The sequence below is a fragment of the Hyperoodon ampullatus genome, assembly GCF_949752795.1.
Source record: "Hyperoodon ampullatus genome assembly, chromosome: X".
Taxonomy (NCBI): domain Eukaryota; kingdom Metazoa; phylum Chordata; class Mammalia; order Artiodactyla; family Ziphiidae; genus Hyperoodon; species Hyperoodon ampullatus.
In genome coordinates, this window is record NC_136913.1 from 9241049 (window position 1) to 9263273 (window position 22225).

At 41.7% G+C, this 22225-nt stretch overlaps 1 protein-coding gene across 3 annotated transcripts in view; it reads left to right on the top strand.

The window, feature by feature from the left end:
- The window catches only part of FRMPD4 (FERM and PDZ domain containing 4), a gene marked incomplete at both ends in the record, with an annotated part of 744491 nt that overhangs the window by 203910 nt on the left and 518356 nt on the right, over nucleotides 1-22225 (top strand). For 2 of the 3 annotated variants that reach the window (XM_079727898.1, XM_079727899.1), the window contains one exon: nucleotides 7087-7127. The exons of the other annotated variant lie outside the window; for it this stretch is intronic. In XM_079727898.1, coding sequence (XP_079584024.1) covers nucleotides 7087-7127 — 41 coding nt within the window. Of the gene's footprint in view, nucleotides 1-7086; nucleotides 7128-22225 lie in introns of those variants that run through there. 3 annotated transcript variants of the gene reach the window in all.

The following is a 22225-nucleotide window of genomic DNA, read 5'->3' on the forward strand; positions in this document are numbered from 1 at the left end:
AATGGGATAGTAATAACTTTCTTGTCTAACTTACAGGGTTATTTCAAGAACTAATCGAGAACAAAAGAATTTAGAAAAATGAAAACTTACAAATGTACAGCATGATTCATCATCTTATTTAATACTAATCAAAATAATAAGCTTTAAAACCAGCTCGTCTTACCTTTTAACCTCTAGTCCCATTGCCCACCTCTGTAGAATACTAAGACATGCAAGGTAAAAAGTAAAAAATAAAGAAAGGAAGAAAGAAAGGAAAGAAGAAAGAAAATAAAAATAAGCAATCCTTCCTTTACTTCTCTTATTAGTTTTTTAACCTAATTTCTCAAGAATCCCTTTGTTTTTAGCTGCCAACTCCATCTCTGAGAACATTCATTGCCCAATTATTTACACCCAGTATCCCCCAGAGAAGGGGAATTTAACATTTGTACTAAGTTTATCATATTTGGTGCCTCATTGACCTGTCACAACTGCCCTTTGGGTTCAGGCGTGTACATCTGACATCCTATGGACATCACCTGGGTGTTTCATAGTCCATTCAAATTTAACACATCACAAAGTGAATTCGCCTTCTTTTCCAACAAAACTGCTACTTGGGCATCTCTTTCTCAGGTGCATTTCCATTGGCCCAGGCATCTAAGTTAGACCCTTGGCAAAGTTCCTTGACACCCCTCCCTTCCTACTGCCCCAAATAATCAAATAAGTAGTCCTGCTGATTTTATCCCCAACACAGTTATTCTCTATCCCTTCACCTTCTGCCATAAACTCCCTCTGTATTCTCCGAACTGGCCTTCTTATGTTCATTCTTCTTCCCAAATAGATCCAAAAGGATCTATTTCAAATATCCGTCTGACCAGATCATACCCTGCTTCAAGCCAGTCTATAACTCCCCATCACTGGAACCATGGTTCTCAAACTGGGTTCATATGGAGCCCATGGGGGCACCTTAGTTGGAGGGGTGGAAGAAGGCAAAGGGGATGCTATCTGAGCTGGGGCGTCTATGTTCCCACTTCAAACAAGGAGATCCCACTCTGTATTTGCTTTCTGCATTGAGATTCTTGGAAATAATTGCTTTTAGAAAGAAACATTTTGTGGTTAAAATTGGAAGCCCACTGACTATAAGGTACAGTCCATGACCTGGCCCCTACCTGCCTTTCAAGGTTCATCTCTCTTTACTCCCTTCTCACTGTAGAACCAAGCAACACCAAACTGCCCACATTTCCTGCACATACAACACCTCCATGCCCCTTACTGTTTTATTATGCTGTGCCTGTCACCATGAAAGCCTTCTGTACCCCATCCCTACCTTTAGGGTAACTAAATTTCAATACCTTTTAAGACTGGGTATCATCACCTTCCGGAAGCATTCCCTCTTCCTCCTAGTTGCCCTTTCTCTCCCTGACAGTCTGCTATCCATTATGTGCTAGTTCAGATGTGAGAGGCATTAGATGATGTAGTGCAAGGAACACCGGGTTCTGATCCTCACTCAGCTGCTAACTATGTGTGTGACTCTAAGCAATTCACTTCATCTCTATGGACTGTAATTTATTCTATCAGTCATCCATTCATTCAATCAGCAATATTTGTTGATCTCTCTTTCCCCTTTATGGAGCTCATATTCTGGTAGGGGAAATAGGAAATTAAAAACAAATTTAAATTATCCTATGGTGTGAAATGCTATGGAGGAAGGAGTCTGGAGGGTAGGGTATTTCTTTTTCTATTGAAGTATAGTTGATTTACAATATTATATTAGTTTCAGGTGTACAACATAGTGATTCAATATTTTCATATGTTATACTCCATTTAAAGTTACTACCAAATAATGGCTACATTTCCTTGTGCTATACAATATGTCCTTGTTCTTTATTTTATACATAGTAATTTTTATCTCTTAATCCCATACCCCTATCTTGCCCCTCCCTGTCCCTCTAGTTTGTTTTTTGTACCCACTAGTTTGTTTTCTGTATCTGTGAGTCTGTTTCTGTTTTGCTATATACATTTGTTTGTGTTATTTTTTAGATTCCACATATAAGTAATAACATAGAGTGTCTCTGTCTGACTTGTTTCACTAAGCATAATATCGTGGAGGTCCATCCATGTTCTTGCAAATGGCATTACTTCATCCTTTTTTACGGCTGAGCAATATTCCATTATATTTATATACTACATGTTCTTTTTCCATTCATCTCTTGATAGGCACCTCCTTAGAGAGATCTTCCTTGACCATTGGATCTTAGTCATCTAGTCACTCCCTTTCAATCAAAATGACTTTAATTCTCTGCACATCACCATCTGCTATTTTTCTTACTTATGTTATTTTCTTATTTTGCTGTTTATCATCTGTCTTCTCTATTAAAATGTAAAGTCAATGAGAGCAGAAATTGTTTCGTTGCCTGCTGTATTCCCCAGTTCCCAGAACAGTGCCTAGTTCATAGGAGAAATTCCTTAAATAATTATTGAATTAGTGGATACCTTGCTTTTACCTTGCTTTTACCTACTCCTGTTTTTGAGACTGACCATATGGCCAAGATGCTACAGTCCAACTGAGAAATGCATGGGGCTCTCTCTACTGTAATTTGCAGCAAAAGAATCCTCAGCTGCCATTCTGTATGGAACATCTGGCCCAAGAGCAGAGTCCTGACACTAGCCTGAGATAAGGTCTTAACAGTAATGAAGAAATTCCTCCCTCTTTTCCCTGAGAAGCCCTCAGAGCAGAAAAGATACTGCTGCTTAGGGCTTTGGTGACTGACCAGGCAGCAATGAGACTGATTTTTAGGCAAAACACCCACCTCTGATCAATCTAAGCAAATGTTTTCACCTTCAAAGTAATGATCTTAGGGGCTGAAACTTTTACAGCCAAGGCTCAAGACAGTTGTGGAAATCCTTCCGGAGTTAATAACCATGTGCCTCAATTCACGTGTACTCAACTGGGAATTGGTATTCAACCTCAAGGGCTCATTCTAGGTAAGGTAGGAATACATTATGATTTCCATTTTACAGGTGGGGAAACTGAGTCTCAGAGAAGTTAAATGACTTGCTGTGGATCTGATGCCCTTAGGTCTCTTATTTGTGAATACATTCAACAGTGTTTGAAAGTGTTTTGTTTTCGGAAATGACCGAATGTCACTTGGAGCCAAGTAAAGCAAATTAAACAGATTCTCAGGGCTGGGTAGTACAGCTTCCAATGGGTAAATCTCTACAAGATTTATAAGGGCCCTTAGAGAGTCTCCAGGCTGAAAATAAAACCTCAGAAAATCACATATGTACTCAAATGCCACTCATTGGTTTTTCTTTGCTTTAGGCAGATCTTTTTCATGCTAGACAAAGAAACCTATCCCAGCCTCTGCTGCACACACCTGGCACAGAGAGGGAACAGGGCCTGGAGACCAGCTACTCAAATCTTTGTCTCTCTGCCAAGAGAGCTTAAAGGTATAAACTGGCTGTGTTAGCTTGTTTCAAAGGAGCAGATTCTTCCATTTTTATGTCAATGAAAAACAAAGGAGGATGGGGAGAATCTCTTCACTTTAAAAAATATATCAATCCATTAGAAAACATTCTAGATAATTAATGTACCAGAGGAGGATAAAGACCTGGAGAAGCCAGTTGTTTCCCCCTGGTGGCAGTTAGGCTGTGGAGAGTCGGCTTCTGCACCATTCATAACTGTAGCGCGCAAATTAGCACAGGTTGAAAGCCCAACAACGAGCTGTTCCAGGTAGACCAGATGTCTTGAAGGAAGGCTGTCTCTCTACAAGTAAACACAATGCCTATTTCCTGTCACTTTCACTGTTGAATAAATAGCTATTTGGTATCTGGAATAATTCTTGATTAATAGGGTTCTCTTTTCTAAAAGGGCATCCCAACTGTTCTGTCCCCAGAGTGGAGCACTTTTTCAAAACACATTCTCCAAAGGCATTGCTTTACTTCCCCTTCCCGATCAAGAGCTGGTCTTTGCTGCCAGATGCTGACTCAGAGATGAGGGAAGGTTTTGGTGGCCACTCTCTTGGGGAAAGGTAGATAGGGTGAAGGGGAAAACTAACTGGAGGATATGAGGGCCTTCACTGTTATCATTAGCAACCCAAAGGAGGATGAAGGATGCTGGGGATGGAGGAGTAGTGGGAGATGGACGAACATCAGCAGTGAGGTCAGAGAAGCGGCAGCACCCGCTGGGGATGCTTGGCCAGCATTGTTCTGGCTGTGAATCTAATGAACATAAAATTCATTCATTCAACAAATATCTATTAAGGTCCTTCTACATCCAGGGAACTGTTGTAGGCATTTGGGATCCATCAGTGAAAAAAAAACACCAAAAACCAAAACCAAAAAAGATCCCTGCCCTTGTGGAGCTTTTATTCCAGCAAAAGAATCAGACGAGAAGCAACAGACCTAAAAAGAAATTATATAATATACTAGTGGGGCTTCCCTGGTGGCGCAGTGGTTGAGAGTCCGCCTGCCGATGCAGGGGACACGGGTTCGTGCCCCGGTCTGGGAAGATCCCATATGCCGCGGAGCGGTTGGGCCCGTGAGCCATGGCTGTTGAGCCTGCGCGTCCGGAGCCTGTGCTCCGCAATGGGAGAGGCCACAACAGTGAGAGGCCCACGTACAGCAAAAAAATAAAAATAAAAATAATATACTAGTGGGTGATAAGTGCTATGGAAACAAGGGAAAAAAAACAGTTAATGAAGCCTCAGAGTCTCAGGGTGTGGTGGGTCTTGCAGTTTTGAAGAGGCTTTTCAGAGGTGGCTTTTTGGAAGTGACGTTTGTACAAAGACTTGACAGGGTGAAGGAGCTGGCCATGCAGATATGTGACAGAAGAGCATTCCAGGCCGAGGGGACAACCACTGTGAAGAGCCAAAGGTGGGAGGTGGGAGGGTACCTGCAGAGTTTGAAGAACGCAAGGAGGCCGGTGCTGCTGGAGCTTAGTAAGGGCGGTGGGGCTGGCGGAAGTGGGGAGTAATAGATGGGGTCAGAGAGATCGAGGGCCAGGCATCTAGGGCGTCGCGGGGCATTGGAGGAGTGCAGCTTTAGCTCCAAGGACAATGGAGAGCTGTTGCAGAGTTCGGATCAGACAACTAACCTTACCTGACCCGCGTTTAAAACTCATCGGTAGTACATTGAGAATAGATTGTGGCGTAAAAATAAAAGATTTCTCTTTTTTAAATATGCTGCCTTACTTATATGACAAGGTTGCTATGAGACTCAGATGCAAAAGCGCTTTCAGAATTCCCAAGCACAGTGCAGACCCAAAGTATAATTATTTTACACAAACAACAGGGGGTTCAAAAGCCAAGGCCCTTCTTGTCTCCTCCGATCATGAGTAGTAACCCCGTTCATGAAATTAAACCAGTCTATAAGAAGCTAAAGGAAAATTGATTCTATTCATATTCAAAATAATGGAATTTTGTGCCTGAGTTTCAAGTCATTTAGATTTTTCAGATTGCTACTGATTTTATGTTTAATTTTTGAAAGAAATGCCTTTAAAAAAAAAAAAACTGGAAGTACTAGGCTTGAATACTGAAGACTTTAAATACAGCAACAGACCAGGATAGGAGCAGAAGTCTAGGAACTTTAAACCTATTTTGTTTTCTCTAATCCCCTTGGAGAGCTAGAAGCGGGCTGGCCAGATCCTCCAACATTTCGGGGGTGGCATCTTTTCTTTGCGGTGGCCCTCCCATCAGGTGAACGCCTCTGGGTGGGAGAACACACTTTGTGCAGACATCTGACCTTCATATAGTCTGGGAAGAAATTTTAAAGGATTTTGGAGAAGAGGCCTTGAGTCTCCGAGAGAAAGACAAGAAAAAGGGGCCCGAGGAAGCCAGAACCTCCCGGGAGATAAAACTGAGTTAATGAAGAGGGGCGATTATCCCAGATAATTATGTAAAAGAGAAGGCTAGGAGTTCTAAATGGCTGCAACTTGGAGTTTACTCTGCCTAAGGTATGTGTTTATATTTTTGTGTTTTGGTTTTTGGTTTTCGTCTTTTGAGTAAGGTGTTTTCCATCTTCACCCACCGCTGAATTTGAGAAAGCGGCTGCTCTGCCTGCCAGACCCCCGTTGTCGTCTCTTCCTCTTCCTTTAGAGTCGGAACCCATTCCCATTAAGTCTCCGCGCCGCTGGCTCCTGGGACCCTCACGCCCGTCTAGTGAGAAGCAGCTGTGTGTTATGCCCTCCCCCCACCCCCCCAATGCCTCCGGTTCTTATTTTCTTATTTCTCCGACTCCCTCCTGGTGCTGCTGTCCAAAGACACACCTTCCCAGCCAACCCAGCTGTCACGTCTCGCTCCAAAGGTTCGGGGGAAGCAGTGGGAACTGTGCGCTCTCCAAATCCAGCCCGCCGCGCTGGGCGTCCCCCTCCCCTTCCCCTTCAATAAAGATCCAGCCTCGGCCATCCCCGCTCCTTCCCGATCGCTAGTTTTGTTTATGGAACACGCCGAGGCATTGGGCAATCTGCGGTGGCCCGGCTCTCGCTAGGTTTGGGGAGGGAGGGGGCAGCGTTCACGGCCCCGGTGTGTCCGAGACGGTTAGATCAGATCTTTCGGATCCGGAGGCACACGCAGCGGGTGACAGGAGAGCCCCCCCCCGCCCCCGCGGGTTGGGGGTGGGGAGAGGAGAAGGGACTCGGCTCGGGGAAGGAGGCAGGGAGGCAGCTGCAGTGCCGGGAGGGGTGCGCGCGCGTGTGCCGGGCTCGTCCGCCGCCTCTCGGCTCAGTCTGCGCTCTTCGGCACGCGGGGAGCAGAAGCAGCGCCCAGCGTCCGGGCCTCGCCTGCCCCGGGCGCCCGGCGGTCCCCGGGCCGCGCTCCCCGCCCCCGCCCCTCGCCCCCGGCCCGGCCCCCTCTCCATTGAGTTTTCCCGACACCGGCGCCCATCAATGGTCCTGTCCGGGGATGCACACGCAGCCCGCGGCCGGAGGGGGGTAGCAGCCGCCGCCTCCAGGTGCGGGCTCTCCGGGGCCGCCGCCGCCACCCGCTGTCGCCGCCACTCGAGCCCCGGGGCGCGCTGAGGTCCCGGCCGGCCATGCGGCTGCCGAGGCTGCCGCTGCTGCTGGCGTGACAAGGGGCGACGGAGCCGCCGCGCTCGGGGTCCCCGGCTGCCTGCATGGATGTCTTCAGCTTTGTGAAGATTGCAAAGCTCTCGAGGTAGGGGCCGCGCCGGTTCACGTGCACCCAGGGGCCCCCGCCGCGGGCAACTTGGTGCTTTATTTTTCGGGAGCCTCGGGGAGAAGCCAAAGCCGGAGAGAGCAGCTGGGCTTAAGCTAGGACTGAAGCGAGGTGGCCAGGGGCCGCCGCGTTCAACTTCTCTCTCACTGGCTGGTGGGGCTTGTGTAGCCACGGCTGTAGACCACACACACAGATACACACGCCCTCACGCACAGAGCAGTATTCACGAGTTTGTTTTCCCTTAGGAAAAGCCCCAGTGGCGCTTGGGGTCACATGTATAATTCAGGGCTAAGAGAAGATGGTTGTAATCGCTCCCGCTAGGGAAAGCCCGAAGTGCTTAGAGCTTGGGTTCCTGCTTTCCAAGCGGCAGTGACCAAAAGCGACCCCCTGCCCCCCACCCCTAAATTGGACCTCCACACCCGCAAAAAGTCAGCTTGGAGGTTGACCCAGGTAACCTGTCAGGTGTTCCCAGCAGTGACCTAGATGCTGAAGTCATGGAGACAGAAGAGAAAGACCTTTAGCCTTTCTTTGGGTGACTATGTAGTTCTAAGCCTGGAGAGATTTAGACATTTGCTTCCAAGTGGCCATGTTGTTGAAACGGAAAAAAAAATCATCAATTCAGGCAGATTTGTCGGGCAGTGCTGATAAAGGAGGAACATTTCCACTCTTTGGATGCCTAGGTGTTACCTGGTCAGAGCACTCCTCCTACGTCTCCTGCCCTGCTTAGCTTCCAAAGACTTCAGCAACCCCAGGAAGTAGGTGCATGCTTCTTGCAGTGTGGCTTCAGTGGCAAGAGCCCGGTGTGAGAAGTCTTAGAAGACATGCCCCACCTTCTCTGCCCAAGTCTCTGGAAGCACTGGCTTTCCTCTCCCCGAGCTCTTGACAGCAGTTACTACCTCGACCTTAGGGAGGAGACCGCAGAGGTCTTCGGGGCACACTTTAGACTTGCTTGCAGCCGTGAGAGAATCATTAGCGTTAGGGTGGGACGTGTTGATTGCATGAGGCAAGATTGAGTAGCGTCAGATAGCCCAAGTCAGAAATGTATGCTGACTTGGCTAAATTACGTTTGGGCCATTTCAGAAACATTCATTTTGGATGTTGCCATTCCGATGGGCCTCTCTCCAACATCCACAGGTCTTTATTTGTTCTTCTTGCCCATCTCCACCTTTCTTCTCTACTCACATGGGTGTGTCTTAACGTTACAAGCAGATTTCCCAGGGAGAGGGCCCCGGTGTAACTTAGTCTTGGAAGACGTGAGGTATACAGTTGATGGGTAAGTATGTCCACCCACCAAGAGGTATTGGCCTGCGTATCAGAAGACTAGTAAGTTGGGTGGTGGATGATTGTAGTGTGGCACATTGTTTGATTTCACATCTGTATCATTGAGGGCCGTGGCTTCACACCTCTATTCTATTAACTTCCTGCCCACTGCTGCCTATGGCTGGATTATAAACAGCTGTCAAATCATGAACCATGGATGGGAAACGGCTGTGAGCAATAGTTTAGCAGTTGCCCACGGACAGAGAGCTTGCCCAAGGGAAAGAGAGGTTCAACCAATAATATAGTTCAAAGTAACCAAGATAGATGTCGGTTGCCTCAAATGCTAAAAACGTTAAGATTAACAAAACATCTAGAGCCTAGGTTTCGTCCTTAAACTTTGGAGCTTGGGGGAAGACAGTGCTGTGTATCAGTGAAAAGATGTTTTATACTCTTTTACAATTCTAGAATGCCCTCATGATATTCACAAATCTGAGTTGTTGCAAACCCAAGCCAGGCTGTGAGGGATTAGTATCTTATTTTAAAGAGAGGTTAAAATTTAGTAAATGAGTGTGAATTTCACTTTCTATCCTTAACGTGATCCAAATAGAGTGTTTATTCTAAAGAGAGAAGCTGCACATGTTCTGAGCTTATGTGCCGATTAAGAAATCGCCCTTCCTTAAGAATTCTTCTTGTTTCTCAGTGTGAGCTCGACGATTGTCCCCAAGCTGAAATAGAAATACCTTTGGAGGGTCATCAGCATGCAGAAACACATGTTTGCAGCTGCTTGTTTCTGCTCTTGAAGGAATAAAGTCTTGTGTGTGTGTTTTAAACACCATTACAGAAATCAAGTTCTTTTCTCAAAGGTGAAGTATAAAAGTGCTAACACTGCAGGATTTTCCTGATTTCAGAATGGATAATCTTCCTAAAGGATTTAGCTTTGATCAGCGTGGTTACTTGAGTGCTTAAAATTCTCCTGGTTTAGAGGTGAACACACGTGGTTATCCCAGGCCTTAGCCTTGCCTTTGGTTCCTAAGCGAGTTGAACTTGAGTTTCTAAATGTTAATTCAGAAAGCATTTGCTGTCTGATATTTGCTAACTGTCCCACCGGTGAGTAAAGAAAGTGGTAATTACAGAGAATTCCAAGAGAATATTAATCCACACTGGAATAAATAAACAGCATGTTTTGACTTTTCAAAGTACCTACATTTAACCACTTGTTACCAGAATCTATGCTCTTTTAATCATGTGTAAAGTCGGAATTCAAATTGCCCCTCAAGAATCCAGTTACATCTTATAACCATCATTTAAAAACAGAAAAAAAAAAAAAAAAAAAAGACTGCCAAGCGTTGGAATAACTGGCAGGTTGGGACCCTTTACATCATCTTTTTGAGTTGTGACCCTTGATTGCATCCATTGTGGGTGGCACAATGTGTCATGGTTCTATCTGGAGATGATTTTTTCCTTGTTCTTTTAATTTTCTGGTTATTAAACTGCTTGATACATGCAATTTTACTTCACTGTTTCCTTGGTAACAGTTATATATCATTTTCCATCCTTGTAGATGAGAGCATTACAAAATAGGCATATATTTTTATTGTTACTGTTCTTTGTATCGACTGTTTCATCTGTAAAGCAGATACACTCTTTGAAATGTTTATAGAAGAATGCAGTTCAGTAGAAGAACATATGATTATGCCCCCTTTGCCTGAGGGAAGAAATTTGAGACCCCAAACTCATAGGGGGGTTATTAAACTGAGCAGTGCATTCATGGATTGAAAAAATGAAGATTTCTTTTCTTTAAGCAAAATGGCACACTTTGAGATAATGATTTGGTCCCAGTTATTAATGTGAAGATTATTTCTTGTAGTATTAGGTAAATTTGGGGGCTGCTTTATTTTACATTGTCTTAATAGTTGCATGGGTTTTGTGGTACATAGCAGTGACAAATAATACAGTGTGCTAATTTTGTTCCAAGTATACATTTGAGGAAGAAAAAAATATATATATATATTTATAGTTTCCTCAGATTTTATGTAAAACCTTTTTAGAGACTACTAAACTTCTTTTACCTTTACCTTATTCAGAATTAAATATTTCCTAGGGAAAAAAGGAAGTTAAAGAAGCAATGCAAAGGTCAGATTTTTCCCATCTCCCTTTTTACCCAAGTAATTGCATTAATGTTGCTGATAATAGTGACTCTGGAGGCTAGCAACGAAAAACTCCCAAAGACTCTGGATTTGAATTTTATTAAAAATGCTACTTGCTCATCGTCTGAGTCCTTTCTGAGTTCTCCTGTTTTTCGTGGCTGTCATGAGGTGAAATGATGAACAGTTTCATAACAGAACTAGATTCCTGTTTTAGGAATATTTAACTCTACTTTCCCGGGGGTTGCTAGTTTGCAGCTGTGAAAGTCTAGTCGTTAGCTGTACTGGGGAAGATGTCTAGTTCAGGCTATGTACCATTTCAAGCATCTCTCTCTCTCTCTTTGGGGCAAGTGAATTTACCTTCTTGCTATCAGAATTTGATATAGATTGTCAGATGAAGTGAAACTTGCTTGTACTTTAAAAGCATGACCTGGAAATTCTCACTTTCTGCTTATGAGCTTTCCACCTGTTCCTGTTTAACTCTCTCTCTCTCTCTTTCTCCCTCTATTACTGAAGTACAGTTGATTTACAATGTTATATTAGTTTCAGGTGTACAGCATCGTGTTTCAGTATTTTTACAGATTACACTCCATTAAAAGTTATTACAAGATAATGGCTATAACTCCCTGTGCTATACAATATATCTTTGTTGCCTATCTATTTTATACATAGTAATTTGTATCTCTTAATCCCCTGTAGCTATCTTGCCCCCACCTTCCCTCTCTCCACTGGTAACCACTAGTTTGTTTTCTATATCTGTGGGTCTTTTTCTGTTTTGCTTTATACATTCATTTGTTTTATTTTTTTAGATTCCACATATAAATGATATCATACAGTGTTTGTCTCTCTATGTCTGACTTACCATAATATTCTCTAGGTCCATGAACTTTGCTGCAAATGGCAGAATTTCATTCTTTTTTATGGCTGAGTAATATTCCATTGTATATGTATACCACATCTTCTTTCTCTATCCATTCATCTGTTGATAGACACTTGGGTGGCTTCCATATCTTGGCTATTGTAAATAGTGCTGCTGTGAACATAGGGGAGCATGTATCTTTTTAAGTTAGTGTTATCAGGTTTTTTTGCAGATATATATCCAGCAATGGAATTGCTGGATCATATGGTAGTTCTATTTTTAATTTTTGAAGGAACCTCCATAGTGTTTTCCATAGTGGCTGCACCAATTTATATTCCCGCCAACAGTGTAGGAGGGTTCCCTTTTCTCCACATCGTTGCCAACATTTGTTATTTGTAGACTTTTTGATGACAGCCATTCTGACAGGTGTGAGGTGATATTGTTGTTTTGATTTGCATTTCTCTAATAATTACATACACACACAGACTTCAACTTTATTACCTTATTATTCCATTTGGAGTTTGCATGGATGTTTAACTATGAGAGAATACCCATTATTGGTGAACTAGAAATTTTTCTTTAAGGAATGGACTTAAAACCACTAATTTCATATTTGGCTCAATGAGAAAAATCAGGAGCATTTTTTAGTTTGTTGAGAAATGCAGTCCTTAAATCTACACTTACCATCAAATGATCTTGAACTTTGGAAGCTAGTCATAGCAAGGAAAGAAAATTATTAATACCTTAAACCATGGATTGGCAAACTGTGGCCTGTGGGCCAGATCTGGCTTGCTGAGTGTTTTCATATAGCCTGTGAACTAGGAATGGTTTTAAAATTTCTTTTAAATTTTTTAATTGTTCAAAAAGTCAAAATCAGAATAATATGGAATTAAAATGTCAGTGTCCATAAATAAAGTTTTATTGGAACACAGCTATCTATGCGCATGCATTTGCTGGTTGTCTATGGCTGCATTTGCTCTACAACAGTTTTTTTGTTTGTTTTGGCCACGGTGCTCAGCCTGCAGGATCTTAGCTCCCGACCAGCGACCAGCGATCGAACCCGGGTCACGGCAGTGAAAGCGCCGAGTCCTAAACACTGGACCGCCAGGGAACTCCCTACAACAGCGAAGTTGAATAGGTGCTCCAGAGACCTTATGGCCAGCAAAGCCTGAAATATTTACTATCTGGCCCTTTACAGAAACAGTTTGCTGACTCCTGGGTGAAACAGTGCCTTTTCGTATTTTCTCTTCTTTATATTATCAGCATGCGTGTGTGGGCAGAAGCATAACCAAATACACACTGTCAGAGATCAGCAGAGCCAGATACTAAAGTGGCAGGTATTATTACCTTAGTAATATACTAAGTAATATACTAATACACTATTGTAATATACTATTACAATAGACAAAAGAGGCTGGTGTGAACACGACTTCCAATTGTACACAGGCGACTGGGCATTTTAAAGGAAGGATGAGGGAATAGGGAGGGAGAGCGCTGGGGCTCAGTACAGGCAAGGAGGTGAACAATTACAAAAAGCAAGAAGGGGCTGGTCCATGTGAAGCCCATCTAGCTTTGTTAACTGGCTGTTACCAAAGTTAGGCTCCTGCCCTCCCACAGAGGCTGGGAGACAGGGGCCCCATCTTCAGGTGTGGACTGGAATAGTCACTTCTTTTGTAGCCTTGAATTTTCTCCACAGGCACTTTCAGGGGAGCTGGAGTCATCGTAGGGATGTAGCCTTGAGCTGTAAGAAACTAAGTTACTGTTTGTCCAGGTCTTTAAAGGCCAAGGTTGACGCCTAGTTGAGGGAGAGCTCAGAGGAGCCTGGCTAGAGTTTGTTTTAAGGAGAGAAACTTTGTCAACACTTATTAAAATTTAGCATATTAAATACGTGCATTCACCAGTGTACATTCACAGTTAATGTAGCCCTTATCTTTCTTAAACTTCTGATCGCAAATTACTTACTTAACTGTAGGGACACTGAACATCAGAAGTGCACATAATTGCCCTAGTGGTATTTGTTGCACTTGGGGACAACTTTGTATGCTTATTCTTTGGTCACTAAGTTGGCCCACTGTCTTTGGGCTGGAGAAATACTTGTTAGAGTGATACTTGCCTTCCGTAAGCCTTTCAACTTCTAGTTCGACATGGATGGAAAAAGAATGGGCAACGGTACTTGTATGGCCTCAACCAACGTGTGCGGAGAGCTGATAAGTCCACAGGAGAAGGCCTGGTATTTCCTTACCGTACACTTGAGCCACCCGCTCCTAATGGTTCATGAATTTCATTAATCTTTTTCCACATGGAAAGAAAACTAGATAAGTGGATTTACTTGTAGACAGAGGACTTGAGGTAGGCTGTATTAATTTGCAGTTGAGTTTAACCCGACTTTCTTATGATTTGATTGAGAGCATTGTAATGAAAAGCTAGACTGCCTTTAGTTCTTTTTTTTTAATTTTCAAATTTTTTTCTATTCCATTATGGTTTATCACAGGATATTGAATATAGTTCCCTGTGCTCTACAGTAGGACTTTGTTGTTTATCCATTCTATATAAAATACTTTGCATTGGCCAGTCCCAAACTCCCAATCCATCCCTCCCCGGCCCCCCTTCCTGAAATAATGCCATTTGCACCTACATGGATGGACCTAGAGATTATCATACTGAGCTAAGTAAGTCAGAAAGAGAAAGACAAATATCGTATGATATCACTTATATGCCTTTAGTTCTTTATAGCAAAGACATATCAAAAGTATGCAACCTTGCTTCTGAACAATTTAGGTCATTATGTACTTAAGTTGTGCAAAGTATCTTGAAGAAACCTAAGCCTTAGTTTTAGATAACAAAGTTAACATTCCCATTTTTTTCCTGGCAAAGAGATGAGAGGGTTTCCTCCTGCACTTTGGTTTTAGAAATGCACTTTCAAGTATGGTTACAGAATTTGGCATACAATGAATACTCTATACTAAGTAATAAGTGAGTAAAGTCATGTACAACCCATTCTAATACTTATTATAAATGAATTATCGTAACTTGTTGAGCTGGACAGTGATCAGGGTCAGTAACTCAGGAGTGGAAAGGAGTGTACAAGTTAAAAATAAATGGCCTACTCTTACACTAGCTCTCTGAGAATCAACTAGTTTTGTTTTGACATTTGAAGCAGTTTTTTTGTTTTCTATGATTAATGGTTTAAAACTCATCGACTTGGACTTCTAAGAACTCTGTGTTTTACTACTATAAGCTCAACAAGCAAAATTAGTATTATGCTACAATGAGTTTTTATAGGTGTCAGTAAGTTTTTATTTTAGGAAGTCCTTTTTGAATGATAGGAAAATACTGTCATTTTAATGAAAGAAATGTATCTCAAGTTTGACAAGGGAAAGGAAAGGAAAAGCAATTTCTCTACAATTCCAATTTGCTATAGGGTTTTAATGTTTATTTTGGTTGTTTTCCTATGTTTCAAAGATTGTGTGAGATTTGCTTAACTGAAAATACGGACATGATAACTGTCTCACAGAGATGAGCCTTAAAGAACACAATAGTCCAGAGTTTTTCAAATTAATGTTAAAATTCACCCACTGAATGTAGGAAGGAGTATATTTATATATTTAACTGGCACGATTATTTAACTGGTGGAAGATTGCTGTCGTGGAGAGCATGAAGCCATCTGGCCAACTCTAGACTGTTCTACATTGGCTCATACATCTAACCATGGTGATTTTACAACGGCCCTCTAACTGGAGTGCAGGGTGCTTGTCTCTTATGAAAATCACAGTCCCGTCACCAGTCTTAGTGTCAAGGCACGGGCAGGTGCAGTCTCAGGGACACAGAGGGTGACGTCTGGGATTAGTTTTGTTGCAAGCCCCTCCCATGCCCACCTGCATTATGGCTCAGGGCATTGCCTCCCTTTGGGGCCTAGGGCACAGGTTGGCACGCTCTAGTCCACCTGATATGTTTACTTCTATTTTCATTTACTCATTTCCTGCCAGTTTTTGTAAATAAGGTTTTATTGGAACACAGCCATGCTCATTTGCTTCCGTGTTGTCTGTGGCTGCTTATGGCAGAGTTCAATGGTAATGACAGAGACCACGTGGCTTACAAGACCTACAATATTTGCTCTCGGCCTTTGACAGGAGCATCTTACTGTTCTTCCTTGAGCTCTCTGCCCAGGACTCAAGTTCCCCTTCCGGGCTAGAGCCGTACCCTGGGTGTCTGCCTGCTTTGCTAGGAGGGGGAAAGGGAGTTGTGCCTGGGGAGACAGCCCGCTCCCAGCCAGCCCTGCCCGCCCACTCTGGGGTCTCCACCTGTTGTTAGCACGTACTATACGACTTGGAGGCGAATTTAGAAGCTTTCTAAAGTGCAGATCTGATCCTCTCTGTCTATCTTCTTGCTCCTTAATGCCCCTAGGGGAAACTCCACAGTCTTTATCTCCACCCCTTTGGGGTTGGCCCCCATTTCCTTTGTTTCCTTTGGGTGTCTTATGTTTGGAAAGTTGTCACACCTCTGAGCCTTTAAATATACTCTTCATTTTGTCTGGAACAATCTTTACCTTGCCCCCTTTTCACCTAGAAAACGACCATTTGTCTTTTCTCTTTAAGTTTGTAATCTATGCTTGTTCCGTGTAGCCTTTCCATCTCCCCAATCCTGGGTTAAATCCCAATCTTGGATTGTGTGAGATTTGCTTGATTAGCATCTTTTGTTAGTTAAAATAATCTAACTGCTTTAGCAGATTAACCCCTCAATTTGAGAATAAGTGGTTTATTTCTTGCTCACTTGGAGCCCCTAACAGGGCTTCCTGATGGATTGAGGGAGCTCTGCTGCACACACTCAGAGGACCCGCAAGATGGAGGCTCTCTCCTCTTCAGTATGCGATTCAAGGGTGCCCTGCCCACCAAGGTTCAGCTGACAGATGAGGGGAGAGAAATGGGAGAAGACTGGATGGGAGGTTTTGAAGGACCATGCCTGGAATTGAAGTACATCATTCTACCCACACTTCATTAACTGGAACCCTGGGCATGTCTAAAAGTGAGAGTGGCTAGGAAATTTAGTCTAGCTGTGTACCTAGTCTCTGCTAGGCATCGCATGCCCTAACTTTATCATAGCATTTATTCACTATGTGGTAGATTGCACTTTTGTTCCCAATTCTTAAACCTTCCCTGACTCCAAGCCTTTTCTATGTGACATTACAGTTCCTCCCGTTAGAGGTGGAGTGTCCTTCCCTGACCCATTGCTGTTGGGCTTGTGACTTGCTTTGGCCAATAGAACACAGGCAGGAGTCAGAGCATCAGCTTGGGTAGAAGGCCTTAAGAGGCAGTGTGCATTTCTTTTTTGCTTATAACATTACTGTATGAAGGACTGCCTGGGTTGGCCTGCTGGTTCCAGAAGCTAGATTCATGGCACAGCATCATCCTGCAAACCTGTGATCATGAAAACAGGTACTTATGATTGGATGACACTGAGTTTTGGGGAGGTTTGTTATGCAGCATTATCATGGCAGTAGTTGACTGGTACGTATGATATTACAGTTGAATCCAGATATTACAATTGAGTCCACTGTATCTCTTTTATGAGCTCTTTGAGGGCAAGCCCCCTAAAGGGGGCTTTTATTTATTTATATATATATATTTTTTGCGGTACGCGGGTCTCTCACTGTTGTGGCCTCTCTCGTTGAGGAGCACAGGCTCCAGACGTGCAGGCTCAGCAGCCATGGCTCACGGGCCCAGCCGCTCCGCGGCATGTGGGATCTTCCCGGACCGGGGCACGAACCCGTGTCCCCTGCATCGGCAGGCGGACTCTCAACCACTGCGCCACCAGGGAAGCCCCAAAGGGGGCTTTTATTAAACTTCTTGATTCAGAGTAGATATTGAGAAAGTATTTGGTGAATTATGAATGAATCAGAGTGAAAGCATGCTGTATTCCACATGAAGTCAAGTATTGATTATCACAGATATGCCTGCTTCTGTACTTGATTCAGCAGATCGGACTGCTCCTGATTTTTAGGATCTGATGTCAATGCTCATTTACTGTGCCTGTTGGACACTTGGCAGTGAACCACTGCCTAACCCTGCAGGTTGGGACCCAGCCTTCCATCTGAGCCTGGATCCTCAACAGTCTCACATTTGTTTTCTTTCCCTTTCTTCTAGTCCTCAATATCCTAGTCTTGTCCAATTATACACATTGTTTCTCTACTGCTAGGAAAGAATTGTACATAATGTTTGTAACATACTTAAAGATTTGATAATGAGAGTTTTAGGTACTTAAATGTGATAGTAAAGAACCCATGACAAAGACCTATTGTACCTGCCGTATGGCCCAGGGAACTATATTCAATATTTTGTAATAACCTATAAGGGAAAAGAATATATATATATATATATATATATATATATATATATATATATATATATAACTGAATCACTGTGCTGTACACCTGAAACTAACAGGACATTGTAAATCAACTATACTTCAGTTAAAAAAACAAAACAAAATATGATCAGGGTATCTTGCATACAGTGTATTTGGAAAAGGAAATAAAGAACTAGCAAGTGGAATCATCACTATACTGAAGGAAAGGCATTGTCTTGTTAAAGTGCACATATTTGACCTAGGGTTAGTTTTTATATTGCTCTTTTCAAATATCACACTGAATGATGAGAACTTGGCTGAAAAATTAACATGAAATGCAGTATGGCTGTGGGGAAAAAGAACAGGACAGGACCTGCTCTATATGCAGTGACATCCAAAGATCTCTCATATATTTATTGTTACTTGAAAATAGTAAGGTACAAAGCTGTATAAAAAGGCAAGGGAATTTAATGTATATATTTACTGTGTTTGCATAAGAATGACCAGAAGGATACACAAAAAACTAAGAACAGTATTTAACTCTGTAAAGTAGGGCTACAGGGGATTATGGGTGAGAGGGACTGGGTAGATAGGAGACACGGGTGGGTTCCCATTTCCCCATCCACACATTATATTTTTATTTTCTTTTGATTTTTGAGCCCTAGGATTATATTATTAACAAATTTGAATTTCAAAAAAGTGATAGGGTACCCACATAAATCCAAGAGTCCAAATAATATCAGTAGGATTTTAACATGATTTTTCTGATTATAGAAGATAGCTTTATTGTAAAAAGTTTTTGAGGGCTTCCCTGGTGGCGCAGTGGTTGGGAGCCCGCCTGCCGATGCAGGGGACACGGGTTCGTGCCCCGGTCCGGGAGGATCCCACGTGCCGTGGAACGGCTGGGCCCGTGAGCCATGGCCGCTGAGCCTGCGCCTCCGGAGCCTGTGCTCCTCAACGGGAGAGGCCACAATAGTGAGAGGCTCGCGTACCACCAAAAAAAAAAAAAAAAAAAAAAAAAGTTTTTGAGAATATAGAATATATAAAGGAAGAAAAAATATATATATATAAATATTTGAAATTACACCAGCCAGATATAATCACTGTTGTCTCTCTATTTTCTTTAACCTTTCCATCTATTTTACATAGTTAATATCCTGTATACACAATTCTATACTTAAATTTTTAAAAATATTATATTCTTATATCATTAAAATTTTTTTATAAATATGAAATAAACAGCTATATATACCACAGTTTACTGAATGACTTCCTAGTTAATTAAAATTTAGATCCTTTCCAGTGTTTTGCTTTGGATAATAATGTAATGAATATCTTTACAGCGAAGTCTTTGGATTTCATGAGCATACTTTTTATGACATTAATAATAGCATACTGAGTATTTCAAAACTCATAAAAGTCACAAGGTAATTTGAGATGCCATTAAAATGATATTTAAATTTTATGCTAAAATTGTGGACATTCTGGTTCCTCAATGGTATTAAAGTTGACAAGCAGCATTTGTCATAGAAGTTAACCTAATGAGAAAATTTGAGGCATTTGGGGATGGAAGGCTTGATTAATGGTGGTAGGAACTTCAGTAGATTTCCAGCAAGTCAGATCTCTGTTTCTTCACATTTGTAAACTGGGGAAATTACGTGATATTCCCTCTAAATTTAATTTATTTCTAAACTTCCATAATTTTACCATAGAATAAGCAAATTCTAAGAAATACATCTATAAGAACATAGATTAAGATAGCGTGAAATACTATGCAGCTATAAACAATAAAGAACAAGGGAACACTCTATGCAGTTGTATAGAACCATCTCCAGGATGTATTTATTAAGTGAACATAGAAAATTACACAACAGTACAGTTGTATTTACATTAAAAAATGCTGAAAGGATACACAAGAAACTAATAAAAGTGTTATTAGATTGGAGGAGCTGGGGGGGGGAGAAAGTTTACTGAGACAAAAGAACAAAAATTAGGTAAATATGATCTCCAAAAATGTGATAAAATGTTGAAAAATCTGCCCTGGATGAAAAGTTAAATTGCTGACTCAGACAGTTTTAACCTGTAATTAGTTTTCTCTGTTTACGATGAATGAAGCATAAGAGATGGTTTACTATATTAAGGATATATATCAACAAGGTGTAATAGAAATTTCAGATATATAAAATTTTAATAGTAATTTTTGTTAGCAAATTAAGATAAAACTGGAAAAATCATATCATTATAAAAATGATCTCTTGCTTTTTTTGTATAGAATTGAGTACTCTGAAGCAAAATTCCTTCAGTTTTTAATATCTAGATAGGTCTTTCTCTGATAGGAATATAAACAGAAAAAATATTTTTCTTTTGGTTCCCACCACCCAACAAAGAATAGTATAAGTTTTTTAACCTTAAATTTTATTACATTTTGACAGCAATCCTAAAAATTGTATCCTCTGACTATCTTCTGTTCACCAAAGATGACAACTTGATGTTTTTGGAGAACCATGTTCTGGGGATATATTGATGGATGTTTCCATTAGGACTGTAATTTGATTATGATGCCATTAGTTCATAATTTGGCTTTCCGGTTGAGATCATGTTGACAGGCTGAAGAATAGAGTGCTATTTAACTAAGTTGATGAAACACGCGTAGGCGGCAATAAAGTGCCTGGTCCCTCTCTACTATTTATTCCTTTCGTTTATGTCGCTCTGGTACTGATGTGGTCATGTATAACTCCATAAACTTCCATTTCTCTGGAATATAGTGATATGTTTCATCAGAGTCTGGCCATTATAGGTGTATGTGTTAACTTTAAAAGATCATCTGAACACAAGAAGATACATGCATAAAACTATACTGGGCATAACTCAGTTTTAATGCTGACCTAGAAGTCATTTTAAATTTTTCCTGTGTCCTAGGTCAGGGATCAGGGGTTGACATACTGCAGCCTATGGGCCAAGTCCAACCCCTGCAGCCCGTGTTTGTATAAAGCTAAAAATGGTTTTTACATTTTTAAATGGTTCCCCAAATCAAAAGAAGAATAATATTTCATAACACGTGAAAATTATGTGAAATTCAAATTTGTGTCCATAAATAAAGTTTTATTGGCACACAGCCACGCCCATTATGTGTTGTCTATGGCTGCTTTCTCGATATGGTGGGAGAGTTGAGTCATTGCTACAGAGACCAGATGACTCACAAAGCCGAAAACAGGTGCCCCTCTATGGAAAGTTTGCTGACTCCTGTCCTATGTCATCAAATATCATTTAAAGTAGCTCTTGATGGAAAGACAATCACAAATGAATATGTAGATACAGATTTAGATATAAAAATATTTTTATCTTTCTGGGCTTTTTTTGAAATTCTGCATAAAGGAGAAATTAGATAATATCACTTTGCACTTACAGATGATTCTCTGTATAAATGTTCCTACTGTGAACAGTATTTTCTCTTCCCAAATAGATTTTAAACAACTTGAATAGGAATTGTGTTGTAAATGTTTATATACTCCTGCCGTGCTTGCTTTCTTTCCCACAAAGAAGATGTAATAACCCCTACATGCTACGTAGTAAAGGATTCAAAGCAAAAGGGTGATAAACTCTTTCCCCTTTGTCCACTGGTTGCTTTGCTATGATGGGTGGATGCCTTGAAGGGAAGTGTAGAAACCACACTGGAAAAATAGGCTTGCTTAGAGGAAGAAGAAACAGAAGAGGACGTGGCTCCCCTGGGCCAGCCCTACAGGGTCATCCTACCATGTCTACTTCCTAGGAGGTGGATATCAAAACTCCACTACACCATGGGGAGCTTATTTAGGGACACCTATATTTAGTACTTCATGTATAACCTAAATAGCTTCTATGTTTTAAGGTTAAAAAATGTCATCCTTTTAATGCTTTCTTATTATGAGTTTATTGGTTAGGATATTTAGCTACAAGTAAAGGAAAGCTTGGTTAACTCTGGCTTAAACAATATATTCCTAGAGGATGGTGGTTCCTGGATCGGGCTCCATTGACTCAAGCTCTGTCCTTCTTTGTGCTTCACCAGCTTTGTGCTTATTACCTTATGGTGTAAAGTGGTTGCCACAGCTCCAGGTATCGCATCATCATATGACTGGCTTCAGAGTCAGGAAACAGGGCATGGCTGGAGTGCTGTGAGCATTTTTCGTGTGTGGCTTTTTTTTTTTTTTTTTTTTTTATTTAAATAATGGAGGAACATCTTTTGCAGAAGCTGAGGATCTTCCCTTAGAGTCTCCTTGACTAGAATGGATCACATGGCCACATCTAGCAAAGGGCAATGAGATGTTCATTTCTGGCTCACCTTCCCAGAGATCCTAATGCTCAGAATTAGGGTTCTGGTAGCATGGAGAAAGAAGGGAAAAGAAGTTGAGGAAGCAATCAACATGTAGTTCTTCTCCAGTATTTTCTCTTTTATTCGGAGCTGCACTTGGAGAACAGCAACAAGGCTACTGTTT